Here is a 22,926-nt window from a genome sequence, read left to right as displayed (position 1 = left end):
TACCTCATCCACAAGCAGCACAGTGGTTTCCTGAGAGGACCCTCGAGTGCGGAATCGCTTAGCCAGCAGTTCTGCCGCGTGGTGAGCTGTTGCCCTGTGACCCGTCAGCTTCTGCATTGCGGTGGGGCGGGGTGGGTGGGGGAATGTGTGGTGAACTGTAGGGACTTTACTCCCCTGGGCTTAAAGTTAAATCTGCATATAGAGGAAGCTATTCAGCCTGAGGACTTCAGTATCCTACCCTCTGCCCTCCACTGGAAGGAGAAGAGAAGGCAGCAAGAGACAATAGTGTTTGAAATGCAAATGAGCCACAGGCTGGCCCCAGAAGCCCCTCCAAAATCATTAGTGTATGACTCTGTAACTGGACATTGCTTGTTCCAAGATAACGGCTAATGAATGAAAAAGTGAGATGCAAACTTCGGCCCACCTCTGACCCCTTTTCCGGTTTGCCACAATGCCCGCTGTGTACAAATGGTTTTCACCATGTTGGTAAGTACTAGCTTCCAGAAATTCCTATCCAGCTCCTAGACTTCAAGGTCCTTGAGGGTAGGAATTCTGCCTTCTTTGTCCTTGCTACCTCTACACAAAGGACAATGCTTGGCAAGTTGTGAACATGTAATATGCACAAAATTAAGTAAACCTTTCCCTTTTCATGTGCCACCCAGAAACTGTATTTTCCAAAAAGCCCAAACAGGGGAATCCCTGGCAGTCCAGTGGCTGAGACTCCGTGCTTTCACTGCCGAGGGCCTGGGTTTGATCCCTGGTCGGGGAACTAGGATTCTGCAAGCCGTGGGGCCAAAAAAACCCAAAGACCAAAAGACAAAACAAAAAAACCAAAACAAAAAGCCCAAACAGCGTTGCTCACCTGCAAGATTTGCACATAGACTTGGTGGGGCTCTGTCAGCTTCATGCCGTTGACCTCAATGTATTGAAAGGGAGGAACATCATTTGCTTGGGATGCCTGCTGCAGGCAGCGTATCACCTCGTGTACAGTGGCAGTCTTCCCTGTCCCAGGGACCCCGGAGATGTACATGCACCTGGGGCGAGAAGAGAATGCACCCCCGGGCTAGGTCTGTGCAGCTGCCTGACACTATCATCAGTTATGAATGAGTATGAGAATGTGTGCTGAAGGAAGGACAGAGGCCCCTGAAATGTGGAGGTGGGAGCAGTAAGGACCATCCTTGGAAGCTGATCAGAGCAGGACCTGTTTATATAGAACCATTCATTCTATAAGCAATGCTGTATGCCAAGTGCCCACCCAAAAAAGGCCAGTGTCATTTTCTCTGTAAGACAGAATTCTATAGAATTACTTTGACAACAAAAACTGCTTCAGAAGCTTAGGCTTCAGCAATGGCCTTGCCTGTCCTGACACCAGGGAAAGACCGCTTGGGTGAACTACAGCACCTGAGGTGGTACGCTAGCAGGGCCTTCTGCCCTGAGCATCCTGCTTCCTCAACATGACTCACCCTCCAGTATGGTCAAGGAGTTTGCTTTCCACAAAGTTGTATATGTCCTGGAATTCCTGTTCCCGACAGGGAAGAGACGCAGGTACAGCAGAAACATGCAGCCTAAAGTTGGTGGTAAATGAGAGAAAAGGAGGACTTTAGAAGCATTTTACTATCTACTCAATAATAAATGGAAAAGATTTATCTATAGTTTCTATTTGAAACCTTAATCTCACATCCAAGGGAATGCCTTCATTCTTAAACTTCTTCATTTGGCCTTTCTCTACCCAGACAAATCACCCAACTCAGTGCTTCTAACTAAGAGTACATATCACCTGGGGAGGTTCCTCAAATCACATGGGTGGACCTCATCCCACATGAGATTCTGATTCAGCTGATTTCTGACAGGATCTAGGCTTATGTATTTTGAAAAAGTCCCCACGCAGTTCTAAAGGGTACCGCAACTGAGAAGCAGTGTCCTGACTCATCACCTTCCAACCCTGAGAAAGTGGTGGCAGTGGACTGCAGACTCCTCCCAGAGCCTGTCCACAGTAGCTCACCCAGACACTGCTTGAGGTTTCTTCTTTCTAGACACACACGTTCATCTTACTCTCTACCTTTATTATGTACACCAATGACTACAAAGCACTCCCAGTTCATCTGAATGAAAGCAGGGGCCCCCAAGCGGCGTCACCTCAGCCGGGCCTCCTCCAGCACATTGGCGGGCTCCTGGGCAGCCAGGTTTCGGCTGCGGATCCGGGGAGTGGCGTGACGTGGTGTTCTGGGCTCGGGCTGTATTCAAAAGACAGAACATTTAGATAATCAACAAGGACCTACTGCAGAGTAAAGGGAACTCTACTCAATATTCTGTAATAACCTATATGGTAGGGCTTCCCTGGTGGCGCGGTGGTTGAGAGTCCGCCTGCCAATGCAGGGGACACGGGTTCGTGCCCCAGTCTGGGAAGATCCCACATGCTGCGGAGTGGCTAGGCCCCGTGCTCCGCAATAGGAGAGGCCACAACAGTGAGAGGCCCGGGTACCGCAAAAAATAAAATAAAATAAAAAATAACCTATATGGTAAAAGAATCTGAAAAAGAATGGATATATGTATATGTATAACTGAATCACTTTGCTGTACCCCTGAAACTAACACAACACTGTAAATCACCTATACTCCAAAATAAAAAAAGAGAGAGAACATATTTCAGAAGGAAAAAACAAAGCAAAACTCCATCTAGGATGCATCAGCAAATCTGATTCATGATGAGCTGATAAAAAGAAAAGAGGTAGTGAATTCCTCTTAGTTCCTTCCTGTATAAATTACCAAGATTCTCCCTTTCTCTCCTACATTACATATACATTTTGTTCATCGTCCAAACACAATTTCTTATTTCTAATTTACTATAGTATTAGGATTTGAAAACAATGTCAGTCTGAGGAAAGAATGAATAAAAGTATGGATTAAATACTTTTCAAAGTAAAATACTATCTTCAAAGAAAGGCAAATTATTAAAAAATCCTCAATACTCTGCCCAAATAGGGTACAGTAGCAGCATAAACTGGGTTTGATTCATAAGATCCTCCTCTATTCCGCCCCCACGAGTTGCATTCACTGATTAAAATAAAAAAGCATCTTTAAAAAATATAAATAAAAAACATCTTCCTCTAGCCTTCTTTGAAAATATGGTCAATCTTTAGCTCAGAACTTCCACGATCCACTACACAGTACTGGAAGAAACCTCCCTAGATTCTTCCACTTCGAACCATAGGGTCATTCAGTTTAGGCCCACAGACTGATTTCACCATTCTCTTTTTTCCCTTGCTGCTGGTTCATTAGAGCAGGCCTGCTACCCAGTAGTATTCATGGTGTTTCCACAAAGCACTCCCTTTCGTGGGGGCATTTCACCTACCCACCCTCTGCTTGTAGCCAAGCTATAAAGTGATAGTCTCTACACCTCTTCCCAAACGCAGAACAGCATTTAGACCCTGTTAACAGCTTAACATCTATTAACTCTGGAGAAAACAGGAAAATAATAACAAACCTTGCTGAGAAGGTTTTTTTTTTAAGAAAAAAAAGTGGACTTCTGACTTTTTTATTATGCTAAAGAGGCCCCCGCCCCGCCCCTAAATCCCTTCTTCTGGGTGGGACCCAGGAGATGCAATCAAACCAGATCATCTGGGTGAGCTATTCTACAAGACTGCCTCGTCCAAAGCCGATCTATTGGATTTCCTTCCCTAAAGGTCTTTTCTTTGACTTCAACCCAAGCCCAATCACATTCTTCTTGATATGGGAAAATGGAGATCAGCTTTAGAAAGGTCCCTAATTAGGCATTTCTAAATTGTTCTAAAGAACAAGATGCTCCACGAAAAATGTTTCCTAATATACTAATGCCCTCACAATAACACTAATAAGTTAATGGCCTTGAGAAGTCATGTGATAATGAAACCAATTTAACTTTGTTTAATCCAAACATGTTTGAACACAGTAAGACCCTCTTTTCTTAATAGCTTTCAATGCTCTGCTAAAGTTCCACAGAAAGCAGAGAGACATCCATTTACCTCTTCCATGTTTCACACAATTCATTACCAACACCTAGTAGTGCTCCCTATTCCTCAAGTGCATTGAGTGGCACAACAAAACCAATGACACGGCTCAGCAGCTCTGGATTCAATACCCACTGAGCACTGACTACACACAAAGCCCTCTGCCAGCTTTCAAGGGAAATGCAAAGACGAGGAGTCCGTTCTTACAGTTCTTGTCCTTCCCTCAGGCAGTCTGGCTCTTGGCCATTTGGTTCCGTATCTTAAAAGGAACTTGGACTCAAATTTTATCACTGTCTACTGGGTTCATTTTCAGTCCTAGGGTTCACGTAGAACCTTTCCTCCATGAATACACAGGGAACTTTACTCAATACTCTGTAATAACCTATATGGAAAAAGAATCTAAGAAAGAATGGATATATGTGTGTATATATATATATATATATATATATATATATATATATATATATATAACTGAACCACTTTGCTGTACACCTGAAACACAACATTGTAAATCAACTATACCCCAATATAAAATAAAAATTAAATTAAAAAAAAAAGAAAAAGAACCTTTCGTCCATGAATACTCCAAGTGGCATAGCTCTGAATATGACAGACCTATGCTCAAAACCCAGCTGTTATTAGTTGTGTGACCTCAGTCACCACAATTTCTAAATTACGAGAAATAAACCTAAAAGAATCTTACGGTTTTCTTTGGTGTCTTGGAGGGAGTCTGTAAGGATGACTTCATGCAAGAGCGTAGGTTCCTGGACACACTGCTGGGTGTTCTCCTTGGAAGAGGGGGTGTGGAAGCCTCTTCCTCCTCACTGTCAGAGTCTGAAATCTCGGCTACCGGCAGAAACTCTTCATCTTCTTGGTCACTTTTACTATTACCTAAAAACCTGAATGGTAGGACACATTATTTTCTGATACTTGATGTCTGAAGTCTACGTAAGAAGCTCCTAACAGATCAGTGTGGATTCGAGGTATTGCAGAGTCTCTCCTGCAACGGAGCAATTTCAGATGTGCTCCTCTTCTTGGGCTCTTGCTACCGGGAAGCTCTATTAAGGGCTTTATTTATATTATCTCATTAAACCCTACACAACTTTGTGACTTGTTTATTATTATTCCCATTTTATAGATGAGGAATCCAAGGTTTAGAAATGTTAAGTAACCTTCCCAAGGTTACACAGATAGTAAATGACAAAGCCCAGGTTCAAATCCAAGTCTATCAGAATCAAAGTTCATGCCCTTAGGCACCACACTAACAGTCTTGCTGGGTGTGATGATGATGGGGCCCTGGGAGCCACCTAAGGCCAGGGCAGTGTTTCTTGCCTCTTTCAAACTATGACGTTTATGTGAAATTAACATAATTCCAGACATACTAGGTAAAGGAGAATTTCCATGGATTAGCAAACAACAAACAAGAAATAAAAAGAGGATTTAAGAAATAGGATTATAGATTTCACAAATGGCAGGATGTTTTTATGCCTGCCAAGCAGCAGTCTTACCTAAGCTGCTGCCTAATCCGATTCAAAGTCAAGAGAGAGCTCTTTCTGCGGATACGACAACGGGGAGTAGAGGTAGCTTCATCCTGAACTGGTTCTTTGGCCTCCCTGCAAGATACCACAGCAAGGTTATGGAAAGCAGTTTGGGGCACCAGGGATCAGCAGCGGGACTAGAAGATAGTCAGGTAGCCTGACTGGCTCCTATTCTTTCTGCAGCTACTTTGGAAGGAGCTAATCACACTGTGCTAAAAAGTTTGTAACTGAAGTTTGACTCAAACCCAGAGATTAAAGTTTGCCAAAAGCTTATCATTTAAATCAGACTCATCACCTCTCCCAACTAGAGATCAGAACATACTCATCCTAGGCAGAGTTTCTTATCCTTTTTTAATTTCTGACATATCAATGAATTTACTGTCCACTCAAGGTTAGCAGAAATGCAGCCATATTTTCAATACAAAGCATTTATCAAGCAAACTAAGTAAGCCAGGTGCTGCAGTTTCTGAGCAGGAAACATTGCCATTTCAGGCTCGTCACATTCCCTGTGCAGCCCGTTATTTATAAACATTGCCCAATGTCAAACTGCAGAGTTTTTTCTAGATGCATTATCTTCTTGTACTGTATGTATTTGAAAATGGCTTCCAGTTTAAAAGAAAAAAAACCCAAAAACCTAAGAAAATCACTGTTAAAATGTGGCAAAGAGCCACAGCAAGTAATGAAATCCAGGACTGTGAAGCAGTTCAGGTTTGGGAAATTATCTTCTGGAGCCGTGATCCCCAAAGGACAGCTGGGTATATCAGAATCACCCAAAGAGCATCTCAAAGTGCAGATTCCTGGGCCCAACGCTTGGAGGTTGATTTCCTACATCTAGGGAAAGGCTTAGAAATCTGTATTTTGGAAAAGCTGGCGATTCTATGACACAGGCAGATTTATCAGCTGTGACCCACACTTTTCACATCATGTGAAGGATCTCGATTTGCTCTGTGGGAGGCAGGGAAGCATCCCCAGTTACCTCTTTTTGATGTTTTCTGGTTTCAGAATCACAGAAGGCACCACCAAGGATTTCTGTCCCCCCCTGACAGGAGTAAATGTTCTTTCTTCACTAGTCTCTGTCGTTTTCAAAGCTGGGACTCGAGTTCTCAGGATCATGCAACCATCAGGTGAAGCCTTCTTGTCATCCTCGGCCCAACACTGCTGAATCTCTCCAGCTTTCTCTGGGGTTTTCAGAGCTGCAGACGAGTTCTGAGGACCATCAGGCTGAGACCTCTTTGAAGGCGAGGTGATCTCAGAGAAGGCCACTTTCCGCTTCATTCTTCCAGGAGACTCCAACGAGGCCCATGAAGTCTGCTGGGAAATCCTAGTGTTATGTGTCCTAGGGAAACCTAAGTTCAAGAGAAATCACCATAGACAATGTGTGAATTTTATAACTAGCACTATATACACCCCTAATATCTTTATAGATAAACTCATTCACTGAGTGATACAAAGACATGAGTTATCCATATTTTGAATTATTCTATGCTTTCTTTTCCTGCGCCAGGTATCTCTTATTATTTTTAATCTCTCTCTTAAATTCTACGAGTAATTTTGCTAGCTAGAACCATAAGTCAACAGTTAAATCAGCTTTTATAGATAAATGTTCAGGTCAGGTTTTCTGTGAAGTAATCTACCAGAAGAGTGGTTCTCAACCAGGGTGATACTGCACATCCTCAGGCTCCATTCAACAGCATCTGAAAAAATTTATACCAATGACTCTGTTGAGTAATACCAAGTCCTAGATTTTTCTTAACCCAGATTATATCTACCAACAGAGAGAAGATGGGTCCCCGGGGGTGGGGGTGGGGGGTAACCAACTGGGTTCTAAGAATACACAGAGCCACATTTGGATCTGCTCCTCTCTCACCATGATCAAAGGCACCAAGAACCTGGACATTCATTCACAGATAGCAAATGAGCTATTAAAAGATATGTGGGACTTCCCTGGTGGCTCAGTGGTTAAGAATCTGCCTGCCAATGCAGGGGACATGGGTTCGATCCCTGGTCTGGGGAGATCCCACATGCTGCGGAGCAACTAAGCCCGTGCACCACAACTACTGAGCCTGCGCTCTAGAGTTCGCAAGCCACAACTACTGAGCCTGCACACCACTACTGAAGCCCACATGCTCTAGGGCTCACATGCCGCAACTACTGAGCCTGCGAGCTGCAACTACTGAAGCCCACGTGCCTAGAGCCCTTGCTCTGCGACAAGGGACGCCACCGCAATGAGAAGTCCGTGCACCACAATGAAGAGTAACCCCTGCTCGCTGCAACTAGAGAAAGCCCGCATGCAGCAACGAAGACCCAATGCAGCCAAAAGTAACAGGGCAGATGATACACATAAACGTCTATAGTATGAAGTTTAAAAATTGTCCTAAAGCACCTAAGTGCTAATAAACATGGCTTTTGAGACAGACCTTGAAAGAAAGGCAAAATTTCAACAGAGTTGAAAGGGGAAGGAGGGGAATAAGTGAAGAGAATAAATGAGATTGATGTGAGCTAAGGCAACGAGGCAGGAAAGCACTGGGCAGAGGAGTTCACTTTAGTCACAGCACAGGGTGTGTGTGGAATAGCTGCAGACAAGGTAAGAAGTCATCTAGTACCTGTGTGGTAAATATGAGGGTAACTCATGTCTAGATTAATGTAAAAATGTCCCGAAGTCCTAGTCTCCCTCATGCCTCATTTCCCCGTCTTTCTGTCAAAAACAATCCAAAATATTTTCATCATATCTGCCTCATCTAATTATGTAACTGTGTCAAGTTTAAATTTTTTACCCTAACTTTCAAGGTCCTACAAAATCAACAGTGAAAAAAACACTCAATTATTTCTAAATGGTGGTATTACAAATTATTTCTCTAGTAGTCTTCAGTATTTCCAAAATGGTTTATATGTTTATATTCAGCTCCTAAACATTTGTATTCTTGATAGCTCCTACTAAGGAGCTATCAAGAATGCAAATAACTTATACTCAATGAACTTGGCACATAAACAGAAAAATTAAGGACACATAATAGGATGAGGATGAGCTCTCAGAACAGCCATGGAGTAGCTTTCAGATATATCATTAGTGAAAAAAGTTAAAATGGAAAAGAATACATCCAGTATAATACCCTACTGGGTAAGAAAGAATGGGAAATAAAACTATAATAAAATAAAAATTATATGCATGTTTGTATATGACTGTGTGTACATATGTCTGTGTGTGTTTTGATTTATCTGTTGATTTTTGCAAAAACCAAAGGAAAAATAAACCAGAAACTAATAAAATTGATTACCTACAAAAGATGAGGTAGAAACAGGGAGCAAGGGTAAAGAAAGGAATGCGGCTTATCTGAGTACACTTGTCTTAAATAGTTTTGACTCTTTAACTATGCTAATGTTTTAAATGTTTTGAAAATCAATCAAAGATGGGAAAAGCCCTAAAATTAAACAGAAATGAAAGAACCTAACTGTATATCACCAATAAAATAACCATTGGTGGAAGAAAAAAATTTAATCAAAGTAACATTACTCCCTCAGTGGAATATATTCTAAAGGCATAAAAACTGCAAATCAATTTTGATTTGGAATTATGGAATGTGGGAAGGATGGAAAGAACCCCATAGTATAGATTAGAAGTATGAGTATGAATTTAAGAGTTTTAACACTATATTATAACAAATATATATATATATATATATATATATTTCTTAGCTCTTCCACTAAGGATCTAAAAGCAATGTCACCTTAGTAGCTAAGCTCTTGAAGAATTAGCTAATTACAGGGCTTAACATCACTAATCATTAGAGAAATGTAACAATGACATACTACCTCACACCCATTAGCATAGCTACAGTCAAAACCACAGAAAATAACAATATAAAACAACATAATAATAACAAGATCTAAATAGTTGGTGACAATGTGGGGAAATGGAACTCTTGTGTGTTACTGATAAGAATGTAAAATGATGCAGCTGCTATGGAAGGGTATGGTGGTTCCTCAAAAAATTAAACAGAAAGGAAATTTTACCCCAAATAGCCAAAGCAATCTTGAGAAAGAAAAACAAACCTGGAGGCATCACAATCCCTGATTTGAAACTATATTACAAAGCTACCGTAATCTAAACAGTATGGTTTTGGCACACACAGATCGATGGAACAAAATAGAAAGCCCAGAAACAAACTCACATATATATGACCAATTAATTTACAACAAAGGAGCCAAGAACATACAATCAGGAAAGGACAGACTCTTCATTAAATGATGCTGGAAAAATTGGACAGAAGAATTGAAACATGCAGAAGAATGAAACTGGACTACTATCTTACATCATACACAAAAATTAATTCAAAATGGATTAAAGACTTGAATGTAAGGCTTGAAACCATACAACTCTTAGATGAAAACATAGGTGGTAATAAGCTCCTTGACATGGATCTTGATGATGATTTTTTGGATCTGACACCAAAAACGAAGGCAACAAAAGTAAAAACAAACAAGTGGGACTACACCAAACTAAAAAGCTTCTGGACATCAAGGAAACCACCAACAAAATGAAAAGGCAACCTACTAAATGGGAGAAAATATTTGCAAATCAAATATCTGATAAGGGGTTAATATCCAAAGTATATCAAGAACTCATACAATAGCAGGAAAACAAACAATGAGATTAAAAAATGGACAGAGGACCCGAATAGACATTATTCCAAGTGAAGCTATACAGATGGCCAATAGGTATATGAAAAGGTGCTCAATGTCACTAATCATCAGAGAAATGAAAATCAAGATGAAGTATCACCTCACACCTGTCAGAATGGCTATCGTCAGAAAGAAAACAAATAACAAGTGTTGGCGAGGATATGGAGAAAAGGGAACCCTTATGCACTGTTGGTGGGAATGTAAATTGGTGCAGCCACTATGGATAACAGTATGGAGGATCCTCAAAAAGCTAAAAATAAAACTACCATATGAGGGACTTCCCTGGTGGCGCAGTGGTTAAGAATCCGCCTGCCAATGCAGGGGACGCAGGTTTGAGCCCTGGTCCAGGAAGATCCCACGTGCAGCAGAACAACTAACCCCGTGCACCACAACTAATGAAGCCAGCGTGCTCTAGGGCCCGTGTGCTGCAACTACTGAAGCCCACACACCTAGAGCCTGTGTTCCGCAACAAGAGAAGCCACCGCAATGAGAAGCCCATGCACCGCAACGAAGAGTAACCCCCACTCACCGCAACTAGAGAAAATCCGCGCGCAGCAACGAAGACCCAATGCAGCCAAAAATAAATAAATTTATTTAAAACAAACAAAAAACTACCATATGACCCAGCAATTCCACTTTTGCATACTTATCTGAAGTAAACAAAAACACTAACTTGAAAAGACAAATGCACCCCCATGTTCACTGTAGCATTATTTCCAATAGCCAAGATATGGAAACAACCTAAATGTGCATCAATGGATGAATGGATAAAGAAAATATGGTATGTGGGACTTCCCTGGTGGTCCAGTGGCTAAGATTCCGCGCTCTCAATGCAGGGGGCCCGGGTTCAATCCCTGGTCAGGGAACTAGATCTCTCATGTCACAACTAAGAGTTAGCATGCGATAACTAAAGATCCCTCATGCTGCAACTAAAGATCCCACATGCTGCAAATAAGATCCCATGTGTTGCAGCTAAGACCCACGGAGCCAATTAAATAAATAAATATTTTTTAAAAAAAGAAATAAATGAAGCCAATCTTACATAAACTTTAAAAAAATAAAAGAAAATGTGGTATGTATATACAATGGAATATTACTCAGCCATAAAAAGGAAGGAAATCCTGTTATTTGTGACACAGATAGACCTTGAGGGCATTATGCTAAGAGAAATAAATCACACAGAGAAAGACAAATACCATAGGATTTCACTTATATATGGAATCTAAATTAAAAAACAAAAACAAAAATGAAAACCAAGCTCATAGATACAGAGAACAGATTGGTGGTAGTCAGAGGCAGTGGTTGAGGAATTGGGCAAAATGGGTTAAGGTAGCCAAAAGGTACAAACTTCCAGTTATAAAATAAATAAGTCATGGGGATGTAATGTACAGCATGGTGACTACAATTAATACTGTGTTGCATGTTTGAAAGTTGCTAAGAGAGTAAATCTTAAAAGTTCGCATCACAAGACAAAAAACTGTAACTATGTATCATGACAGATGTTTCTTCTTTTTTAAATTGAAGTATAGTTGATTTACATTGTTGTGTTAGTTTCTGGTATGTAGCAAAGTGATTCAGTTCTATATATATATATTCTTTTCCATTATGGTTTATCACAGGATGTTGAATATAGTTCCCTGTGCTGCCCAATAGAACCTCGCTGTTTATCTATTTTATATATAGTACTTTGTATCTGCTAATCTCAAACTCCTAATTTACCCTTCCCCCACCCTCTTTCCCCATTGGTAACCATAAGTTTGTTTTCTATGTCTGTGGATCTGTTTGTTTTGTAAATAATTTCATTTGTGTCATATTTTAGATTCCACATATAAGTGATGTTATATGGTAGTTGTCTTTCTCTGACTTACTTCACTTAGTATGATGATTTCTAGGTCCATCCATGTTGTTGCAAATGGCATTATTTCATTCTTTTTTATGGCTCAGTAGTATTCCTTTGTATACATATATATACACAAATATATCACATCTTTATCCATTCATCTGTCAATGGACATTTAGGTTGTTTCCATGTCTTGGCTATTGTAAATCGTGCTGCTATGAACACTGGAGTGCATGTATCTTTTCAAATTAGAGTTTTCTCCAGATATATGCCCAGGAGTGGGATTGCTGGATCATATGGCAACTGTATTTTTAGTTTTTTAAAGAACCTCCATACTGTTTTCCAGAGTAGCTGCACATATGGTGATGGATGTTAGTTAAACTTACTGTGGTAATCATCTCACAATATATACAAATATCAAATCATTATGTTGTATACATGAAACTAATATGTTATAATGCTAGATGTCAATTATATCTCAATTTTTTAAAAAAGGAAATTTTGACACATGCTACAACATGATGAATCTTGAGGACATTATACTAACTTTTTAAACCAGTCAGAAGAGAATAAATACTGTATGATTCCACTTATATGAGTTATCTGGAGAAGTCAAATTCAGAGACAAAAAGTAGAATGGTGGTTACCAGAGGATGGGGCATGAGGGAATGGGAAGTTATTGCTTAATGGTTGGAGAGATTGTTTCAGAAGATGATGGGGATGGTTATACAACAATGTGAATGTACTTAATGCCACTAAACTGTACATTTAAAAATGATTAAAATGGGGCTTCCCTGGTGGTGCAGTGGTTGAGAGTCTGCCTGCCGATGCAGGGGACACAGGTTCGTGCCCCGGTCCGGGAAGATCCCACATGCTGCAGAGCGGCTGTGCCCGTGAGCCATGGCCGCTGAGCCTGCGCGTCCGGAGCCTGTGCTCCGCAACGGGGAGGCCACAACAGTAAGAGGCCCGCGTACCGCACACACACACACACACACACACACAAAAAATAGATTAAAATGGTAAATCTTATGTGATATATATTTCAAGAGACGTCCAATTAGTACTTGGCTCACTGCTGCACTAACTCAACACTATAGCATGAATTAATATTTTATCATTTTCCTTTAGCCTCAGTATTGCCCACTGTGACCCATTTTACACTTACTGCTGAGCTCCAGCCTCTTCCTTGCCCTTGGGGTGACAGGATGGGAAGGAGTTTGGCGAGATTTGGAGGTGGAGTGCCTTGATTCAATCCTTTTGACCACATGTTCTGCTGTGGTCCAAGAAGGGCTTTCTGTACTTTTAGTTTTGGCTTCCATGGACTTCTGGCATCTAGGGTTGCCTTCTTGTAGCTTATCCAACTGTGCAAATAGTTCTGGAGGTAGTGGTTTGAATTTTTTCTCATTCCAAGATAGTTTAACAAAGAATGTCTTCTCATTTTTCAGATCCATAGGTATCACTTCATCTGGGGCTAAAGCTACTACCTGAATTTAGGAAGTATGGATGATATAAAGAAATAAGGACCCAAAGAGTCAACGAAGGCTCTATGAGAGCTTGATTAAAGAGCATTGATTAAAGCTTGATTAAAGAGCTTGATTAAAGAGCTATGATTAAAGAGCATTTAAGTCTGCATTCTTACCTGGAACAATTACTTTTCTAAACAAAAGAGGCATGGACATGGCATAGCATATTTCCACAGAGTCCTCCTTGCTGATATCCATATCTCATGTTTTCTTTTCTAGTCCATTCTATTCACCCATGCCAAGTTTCCCCATAAAAACTTCTCAAAGCATGCCCCCCTGCTCAATAGTCTACAATGGCTACCCACTCTGCAAGATCAGATTACTTAAACTGATTTTCACTACCTTCTAAAATCTGACCCCACTTTACCTCCTGAGTGCTCAGTGCTCTTCAAAAGGGCTTCCCACCACTAGTCGAGCTTGGCTTGTCACAGTCCTGCTCATTCCCACCATTGTGCTCCTGCCTAAACATGCCCCCTACCTTTCCACATCCACCCATTTTGCTGCTTCAACTTCTACATCTGCCTTTCACCTCTTCACTCATTTAACTCAGAGATAAATTATTCTGTGGCACATGATATGCTGGGCCCAGAGTGGAAAAATCTGACTATAGTCATGCCAAGCCATGGTCTCCCTGCCCTACCAACCACCTAGTCACCATGTGACCACACTTCACATCCGGATCTAATCCCATTTTGGGGGCCTGAAGTAGCTTGAGAAATAACCCATATCCTAGTCTCCAAACCAGTGTCTCAATTCAGCCTACAACTCTTCAAACCTGATTTATCATAAAATCTCATAACACACGTTTGCCTGGAGCAATTACACTCTTTGTACTGATTCACTCAAGGTGAAGTCCTCATTTAAGCAAGGATATACAGCCTCAAAGTGCTTTATGTCTGCCACAATCACAGCTAAATATAATTTCCCACTGAGATACACCTGCTAATTCCTGCTCATCCCTCAGGTCACAACCTAATGTCACTTCCTCCAGGAGGCTCCTAACACATGGTAAGTGCTCTCGATAAATATTTGTTGTTGAAAGGAAGTAGGCAGGCAAGCAGAGAAGGTGACAAACAGGAAAAATGCGTTTCCGTGAGGTAAATGAGAGCCAGTAATAAGCTTAGGAATCAGCCAGAAATAAGCTTCAAGATAGAACTGAGGATCAAGGCATCACCTACCTGCACGTGGCCAATGATGGTCTCGGCATTAATGTTGCTGTTACAGGCAGGGTAATCATACCAGAATATCTCTTGTGCATCAGGCTTCCGGCCCAGCAAATGCTGTTTACAGACAGGGACTTCACAGAATCGGATAAACCATTGTACTCGAGCACGTTTCTTGGGATAAGGTTCAGAATCTAGGGAGGGATAGATGGAAAAGGTAAGGTTAAAGATAATAAACATTATCTTAATCCTCACAGTAATCCTACAAGGTAGGTACTATGGCTGTCTCCCTTTTACCAGTGAAGTGATCACATTTCAGGGCCCTTAAATAATTTGTCAAAGGTCACAAGACCAACCAGCGGCAATCTGACTACACCCAGCACCCACGTTCTTCTCACTTTGCTCCACGTCCAAATGGTGCTATCGGTCATCACATAAATTGTAAAAGGCGTTTGAGAGGAGCAATTCTAATCACAGTTACTGAACAAATTTTGCAAATCAAAACAAAACTCCTAGCAAGACTCAGAGCATCAGCCACTGAGATGACTTCTGGCAAACATATGCTTGCAACCTTCAGCTTTATCATCATAATATACCATTAACATCACTCCATACCAGTGTTAGCTCCAAGTGAAAGGACATATACTCATTAGTGCCACCATCATCACTGCCTCTTCTCTTCCTTAGCTCTCTTCAAAGACTGAAGCCATCCAATGTAGCACAATACATGGTTCTAAAATCTATACACAAAGGCCCAAACCTCAAATACAAAAGCCCATCCTGCTGATGTGCTCTCCCTAGTGGATGTTAGTTTGATGAAGTTTTCCTCCATACTTGTTGAATATCCTCCCTATCTCTATAATGTAAAGTACCTTCATCCACTCTATCAGTTCCTTCTTTTAGGCATACAAACTGCCACAGGACTAGGACTAACTTCCACATACTCCTCTCCTAGCTTTGGAAAGAAGCAGTTTTGTAATAGTTTAAATTACTATCCTTTTTCATCTTCCTTTCGGAGTTCCGCTCCATTCCCACTTTTCTGTGCTCTTCTCTGGGCTGCAGAGGGTTAACAGCTGAGAAAATCAGCTGCGGCTGTGTGGCCTTGCAGGCACCAGTTCACACTACCTTCCCTTTTGCTCCTCTAGCCTTAAGGGTAGTACTGGTTTTCTGCACTTACTGATCTCTGGGAAACACCACTGTTTGCTTCTCCAGCCTTTTCAACACTTATACACAAGTCCCTCTGGGTAAATAAAACACCTAAAGTGTTTCTGTTTTTCTGACTGAACGTCAATCAAGTGATACACCTACCCAATCCAATTTACTGCCTCCCTAGTAAAAGTAACTTTGCATTTGCAAAATTACTAACTTCCTCATGCCAAAATTTAAGGACACGTCTCTACTAGAGTGCAAATCACCTATTATTTCCTTTCCTCCTTCTTCCTAAATCCATCCTTTCTCTCCACTCCAACAATCCTGCCTTCATGGCCATTCTTACCCCCTCCTAAAAATAATGCAAAAGCTAAATTCTTGAGCCCTCCATTCCCATTTTTACCCAGTATTGCTCTAGTGAGTAAGGACGTTCACTAGGTGGAAGAGGGTACAGCTGGTGCTTAAGTGAGCCCATAGGCACACCCTATATACTGCTATGAACAGAAGAATCAGTAACCACCCCTGTTCCCACCACGGAGCACTTCCCAATCATTAGTGACAAGGAATACTTTTCATTCCAGCCCCAAACTCACCGTCTTCAAACAACTCAACCAATTTAGCAACATACGGATTTTCATCATCATCCCCTTCAATCAACACAAACTGTCCAACCTGGAGGTCAATCTCAGGCAAACGACCTTCTATTTTCACATTCATTTCTCTAGGAAATAACAGAGAAACATGTTAGGAAATCTCTTAGGGTGGGCCAAGCTCTTCAGACCCCTGGGCACAGAGGAATATGCTCTGTAACTAGAAAACCCCCTGAATAGTTTCTCTCTTCTGACCAATCCTACTAGAAACCAATTTACCAGTAAAATCACAAGCAAGAGTAGATAACATGAATTGAATGAATTGTTTTAGCATGGGTGATTAATCCAGAGGCCTTAGGATGAACCCTAACTTCTCTCAGTTATTGACAAAGAACAACAAAGGCTTCCTAAGACATGAAAGCCGCCCAGTAAAAACATCAGATTGTTCAGAGATGTCTTGGGCTAAGAGGATGTAGTAACAACATCCATCCTACCCTGTTATCATGCAGAGTTATACAGAACCTATCTTAAATAGATATGACATTATCATACATATCAAATTTTATTAACCTGACATAATATCTTCCTGTATCACTAGCTGCTATATTTATGCTAACATCTTCTTCCATCAAACAAACCCACACCCCCTTACAATCAATTCATATTCACTGTCCCTCAATCCTCAACCTATAGTACCTAAAACACCCTGGATACAAGTTATTAACAGCTCAGCTTGAAGAAGCTATTAGTTCCAGTCCACCAAAGGACTCTATCACTCACTTGTAGGTTTGGTAGTGCAGTTTTCGATCCAATGGCTTGCCGGTCCATGAATAAGTTTGTCTGGTCCTCAGCCTTGTAGGACGGTACGCCATGGCTCCTGTGTAAAAGTCACTAACTCTGAGTTAACATGACATACTCTGATGGATTCTAGGAAACAGTCCCTGCTTTCAGTGGGTTCAGCCTTCTTTTCTGCCCCTGCTACACTCCCACACATTTTAGACTTAGGAAAAAAAAAACTTTTTTGAGGAAAAAGTCAAGCTCTATGAAGATCAAACACAGGCAATTCAGTTATCATCTGGTACTATGCCTTATCTCTTCCTATCCAGGGAAACAGAAAGGTCAATATGTAAAAAACTATAGATGTTTAGAAGTACTTACTAGGTACAAGACACAATGATAGATGTGAAACATCTAATAATGTGAAACTAAAAGACAGTGATACAGTAGTTGTAAGTATCTTTATAACATTTATAATCTAGGTAGGGATAAAATATAAACACATGAAAGGACAACTAACAGTGCAAAGAGCCAAGAGAAAGCCAGAGAGACTACTGCAAGGTAGAGGACCAGGCTTGTGACTGTTCAGGGAGGAACGATTTCTTAAAGGGGTTTTCTAAAATGAATGTTAAATAATGGGTAGCTATTGCTAAGATGGATGAAATGAGGGTTTCCAAGGGATGGAGGCAAAAACATGCAAGGGGCATTTGGGGGAATGGCAATGGATTTTATCAAATGTATCATTCCACTTACCTTAAAAACAAAACAAAACAAAACCCCAGGGTCACTAACCTGTTCTGCTCTGGCAGTTGGAAGCGGTCTTTTTCTTTGCAGCTGATAGGTCCTAGATATTAATATTGTGAATAGCTGAAAAGAAACAACTATATTAAAGTACATGGGAAAAAAGACATTTTTACTGACAATTCTGAAATGAGAATGAAAACTCCAAACATATTTGACAATCCTCTTTACAATATGGAAGCTACAATCTATGAGTCCTAATAATAATGCCAACTCATTATCTTAAGTTATTAAGAAAACAATCCTTTCCTCTAAATTCAATGCTTTTCTTATAGAGCTAAAGTTTGACAAAACTGGGGTTTAAAAAAAATTTTTTTTTAATCCAGTCTGACAGAATTTCTCTGAATTACTGATAGAGGGACCAATAATTTCAGTCCATGTTGAAAACAACAGAATTAGAATAGCATTATTGACATCCTGATTAAGTAATCTGGTTTCCTAAAGTCAGTAGCATTATGTCCTACATTCTACTTGGGAACATTCTGACCCATAAGATTTTCTGCTTTTAAAAAAGGTATTTTTTAATATAATTTGAGGAAACTAATTAGCAAAAAGAAGATACTGAGTCATTAGTAAATGCACAGCTTACAAATGATGCCTGAATGATTACTATTAAGAACATTTAGGGGCTTCCCTGGTGGCGCAGTGGTTGAGAGTCCGCCTGCCGATGCAGGGGATACGGGTTTGTGCCCCGGTCCGGGAGGATCCCACATGCCGCAGAGCGGCTGGGCCCGTGAGCCATGGCCGCTGAGCCTGCGCGTCCGGAGCCTGTGCTCCACAACGGGAGAGGCCACAAGAGTGAGAGGCCCGCGTACGGCAAAAAAAAAAAAAAAAAAAAAAAAAAAGAACATTTAGAGTATGATTCACAACACAGTATTATTAAAATCAATCTAATTTTAATTAAATACATTGTAGAAATGAACAAACAGCAGACTGATGAGTTAAAACAAGTAGGAGACTTGTGCTCAAGTAAAAATGCATTTGGACTCATTATATGTAATAATCTTTTGGCAAAAAAGTTAGTAAAAGTGTTTGAATCTCAATAAATGTTCAAGGAAATATATTAACTCTAACTTACCTTCAATATACGTTCCTTTTAATGGAAGATGTAACATGGAACTATCAGTAAACTTGTAACTTTTCACCTTTCCGCGATGAAATCAGGCAAAATAGGCTACTGAGATACAGACAAAAGATGCAAGTAAATAAGCTCCATCATTAAAAAAAATTGGAATATCACTGAGAGTGCTTTGTAGTAAAGTGGAATCTCCCAACACATTTTCTACAATTCTCGAATAATCTAACTGCAGGATAAATGCTCTGATTTGTCACAGTGTCTATGATATTTGATAACATTGGCACAAGGATTGCACTTTTTCAAACTAAAAGCTGGCATACAGAAGGACTATCTCCATACTCCTACGGTACTCACGTATACCTAAGGTCATCAAATCCATGCTTTCAAGGCCTTTAAATAGAAACCGTATTTTAGTTACTAAAGCATGCACCCTCTTTCAAAAACTAAGCCAAGATAAAATTTAACACTCCTTTTCTAGATCATGAGCTGTGTTCACTGAGACCAGTATAAGCATATATGCGTGCAAAGCTGGATGATTTACCAAAGGGTGAGCAGGCAGGGGTATCGGAAGGCTCTCTGGGCCTGGACCACATAACCTGCCTCAACTCAGCCTGTCACTATGCTCCAGGCCTGCTTTTCCAAACCTCAAACAGACCAAGGTTGTTAGTGCCCTCAGACTTACACAGTTGCTGTTCTCTCTTCCTGAATATCTTTGCAGGGATGGCTCAAGTCTCAGCTCCAGTGAAACTTCCTCAGATAGGCCTTCACTGATACCCAATGGAAAGTTACTCGCCACCCCCTTATACTACTGCCTAAGGTCATGTTCTATTGCACCGACCTATTATCAAAGCCATAAACATTATATTACTTTCTTATTTGTTGTACTTCCTACATCAGAATGTTAAATTCTAAAAGAGCAGGGATCTTGGGACCTTGTCTGTCTTGTTCATAACTGCATCCCCAGGGCCTAGGTTAGGACTTCACACATAATAGCTGAACAAATTAATGAATGAACTGGGTTTTTTTGTTTTTTAAATTTTTTGGCCGTGCCAAGCGGCATGTGGGATTTAGTTCCCCAACCAGGGATTGAAGCCACACCCCCTGCATTGGAAGCATGGAGTCTTAACCACTGGACCGCCAGGGACGTCCTGAATGAACTGTTTGTAAAAAATCATTAGGACAATACCAAGTGTGGTAAGGATGTAGAGCAGCCAAAACTCTCATACACTGCTGGAGGGCATGTAAATTGGTAAAACCACTTTGGAAATTTGGCAGTATATACTAAAGCTGAACATATGCATATCCTATGACCCAGTAATTCCAACAGAATATACCCAACAGAAAAACAAACATATCATCAAAAGACATGAACCAGAATGTTCATAGCAGCACTATACAGCAATGAAATGAAACCACCAACCACAACTGCACACATGTGGGGAAAATCTCACAAAATAACAATGAGCTAAAGAAATCAGACGCCAAAAGAATACATACTATACTGATTCCATTTACACAAAGGTCAAAAACAGGTAAAAGTAACCTATGGTGTTAGAAGTCAGAATAGAAGGAAACCCTGGTGACTGAAAGGAAGCACAGTGGGGGAGTGGAGTGCTTCTGGGATGCTGGACATGTTGTTTCTTGAACTGGATGCTGGTTACACAGGTATGTTCTCTTCAAGAAAACTCACTGAGCTGTATATGACTTGTGCATTTTCTATATGCAGGTTGTTTTTCCATGAAAAGTTCAAAAAATTAATCAGAAGTCCTTCTGAAGAGGCAGCATAAGGAAATCATAGTATATATCAGGCCTCTTTGCACTGTTACACCACTTTCCTACCCTCGACCCAGCACTGCATCTCATCCACCGTAAGCAAAAAGGTTCCCCAACAGCGGTGATGAATGGAGTGGAAAGGCAGGCCAGACTTGGCCTAGCAAAGGCTTTGGCTTCTAGGAGATACCCACTACAGGCTCCTAATGTTGCAGATACCAGAAATCTGGAACATGCACACTACCCAGTCCAGGAGCCACACCCAAGGAAAACAGATAAGGGAGTTGCAGTAAAAATAATGATAGCAGATATTTATTGATCCAATAAGACAGAGGTAGAACCAAAACTCTTGATACGTTTATCTCATTTAATCCTCACAATAATCCTAGAACAATGCTAGTCCATACTAAGTGCAAGGCAGGCACTCAGTAATAAATATTTGCTGAATAAAAGGTAGATGCTATTAGCACTTCAAGATGGTAAGTTGTCCCAGTGTTATACAGGATAGCACATGCTTAATTCAAACCCCGAGCAGCTGGATTCCACTGACTGTGCTCTTAAGCACTTACCTTAGAACACCTTGTGTGAAAGTAGATAATGTTAATACATGTCTAAGACAGCTTGCTTCTGGTATGCTTATTACAATAAACCAGGCTTCCCAGCCACTGACTGAAAGGTCAAATGGGCCTTAATTTCCTTACCCACAAAATGGGGATATTGGATTGGTGGAAAAGATCATTCGGGAACTTCCATAAGATGTTACGGAAAACCCAAACGAACTTTTTGGCCAAACGAATAGAAACTTTCTTTTATTCAACCAATATTTATTTATTAATCATCCATTCTGTACCAGGCACTATTCTAGAATTACTGAGGATTAAGTGAGAAAATGCAAAATGGTCAATTCACTTCCCCAGTCCCTTGCATTTATGTGTAAGGGACAGTGATTCTTTTTTTTTTTTTAATAATTTGATGAATGTTATGAAACACATACAATTCACACAAAATTTTGCATTTAATTTCAGGGAATTCATAAACCTTCTAAAGTCCATATATCGCCCTTTGTTACATTAAAATTTGTTGCAGAGGGACTTGATAAACATGATCTCACACCAGAAACCTCCAATGGCATTCACAACCACCCAATACAGCAGGGAAGAGGGTACCACTTTTACAGATAACTAAAATCGAAAACTGCCATATCCGATCATTGCAATTTGCAGATAGTCCAAGATAAGAATCTCGCATCTCATGCCTCTAAGTCCAGTGCTTTTTCCAACTGTCAAAATAGAAGGCCCTTCTCTTCATTGGTGGCGCAGTGGTTGAGAGTCCGCCTGCCGATGCAGGGGACACGGGTTCGTGCCCCAGTCTGGGAAGATCCCACATGCCGCAGAGCGGCTGGGCCCATGAGCCATGGCCGCTAGGCCTGCGCGTCCGGAGCCTGTGCTCCGCAACGGGAGAGGCCACAACAGTGAGAGGTCCAAGTACCGCAAAAAAAAAAAAAAAAAGAAGGCCCTTCTATCCCGGGGTTAGACTAGAGAAAGTAAAAGAGGTGCCATTACACTCTCCTCCTGGAAAGAAGGTGGATGAGAGCCCAGCAGTTAAGAGCAGCTCTTCTGGGGAAAAGAAGACCTGGGTAGGAGCTCAGGCCGCTTAGTCACAAAAAGGGACTTAGACAAGTCTCTTTCTCTCTGGGAGCAACTGCTACATCCGTAAAATCGGGTAATAACTTCTGCTGCTCCGCCTTCCCTGTGGTGCTTGCTACATAACACTACGCTGAAATGAGGAAAAGATGCGACTGCTTCACAAGGGCCATGCAGATGGAAGGTTCACATGGTTCAGATCATTACTGAGAGTCTCAGGACGCTGAGGACAGGAGTGTTCACGCTTTTCTGTTGTTGGCTTTCGGTTTCCCCGCTACAAGGTCGCAGTCCCCGGGAGAAAAGCTGTTAGAAATCGCAATGTGGAAAGTAAAACGTTCCTAAAGGGTTTAGAACGTGCCTGGCACTTAATAATAGGCGCTTAGTACAT

General features: G+C 41.0%; 1 protein-coding gene across 2 annotated transcripts in view; it reads right to left on the bottom strand.

Annotated features, from left to right (window-relative positions):
* ORC1 (origin recognition complex subunit 1) overlaps nt 1-17,341 on the bottom strand; it is a gene marked incomplete at both ends in the record, with an annotated part of 28,443 nt that extends 11,102 nt beyond the window's left edge. The window contains 11 exons of one of the 2 annotated variants that reach the window (XM_082832338.1): nt 4-111; nt 863-1,034; nt 1,464-1,565; nt 2,137-2,234; nt 4,690-4,885; nt 5,495-5,599; nt 6,501-6,860; nt 13,206-13,528; nt 14,746-14,924; nt 16,473-16,600; nt 17,250-17,341. In XM_082832338.1, the coding sequence (XP_082688464.1) occupies nt 4-111; nt 863-1,034; nt 1,464-1,565; nt 2,137-2,234; nt 4,690-4,885; nt 5,495-5,599; nt 6,501-6,860; nt 13,206-13,528; nt 14,746-14,924; nt 16,473-16,600; nt 17,250-17,341 (1,863 nt within the window). The remainder of the gene's footprint in view (nt 1-3; nt 112-862; nt 1,035-1,463; nt 1,566-2,136; nt 2,235-4,689; nt 4,886-5,494; nt 5,600-6,500; nt 6,861-13,205; nt 13,529-14,745; nt 14,925-16,472; nt 16,601-17,249) is intronic. The other variant, XM_082832339.1, reaches the window with a different exon arrangement.
* Between the last annotated feature and the right edge of the window lie 5,585 nt (nt 17,342-22,926).

Source organism: Leucopleurus acutus (assembly GCF_964270905.1).
Source record: "Leucopleurus acutus genome assembly, chromosome: 2".
Classification (NCBI taxonomy): domain Eukaryota; kingdom Metazoa; phylum Chordata; class Mammalia; order Artiodactyla; family Delphinidae; genus Leucopleurus; species Leucopleurus acutus.
The sequence above is the reverse complement of the archived record's forward strand: the minus strand, read 5'-3'. Positions and strand labels throughout refer to the sequence as shown.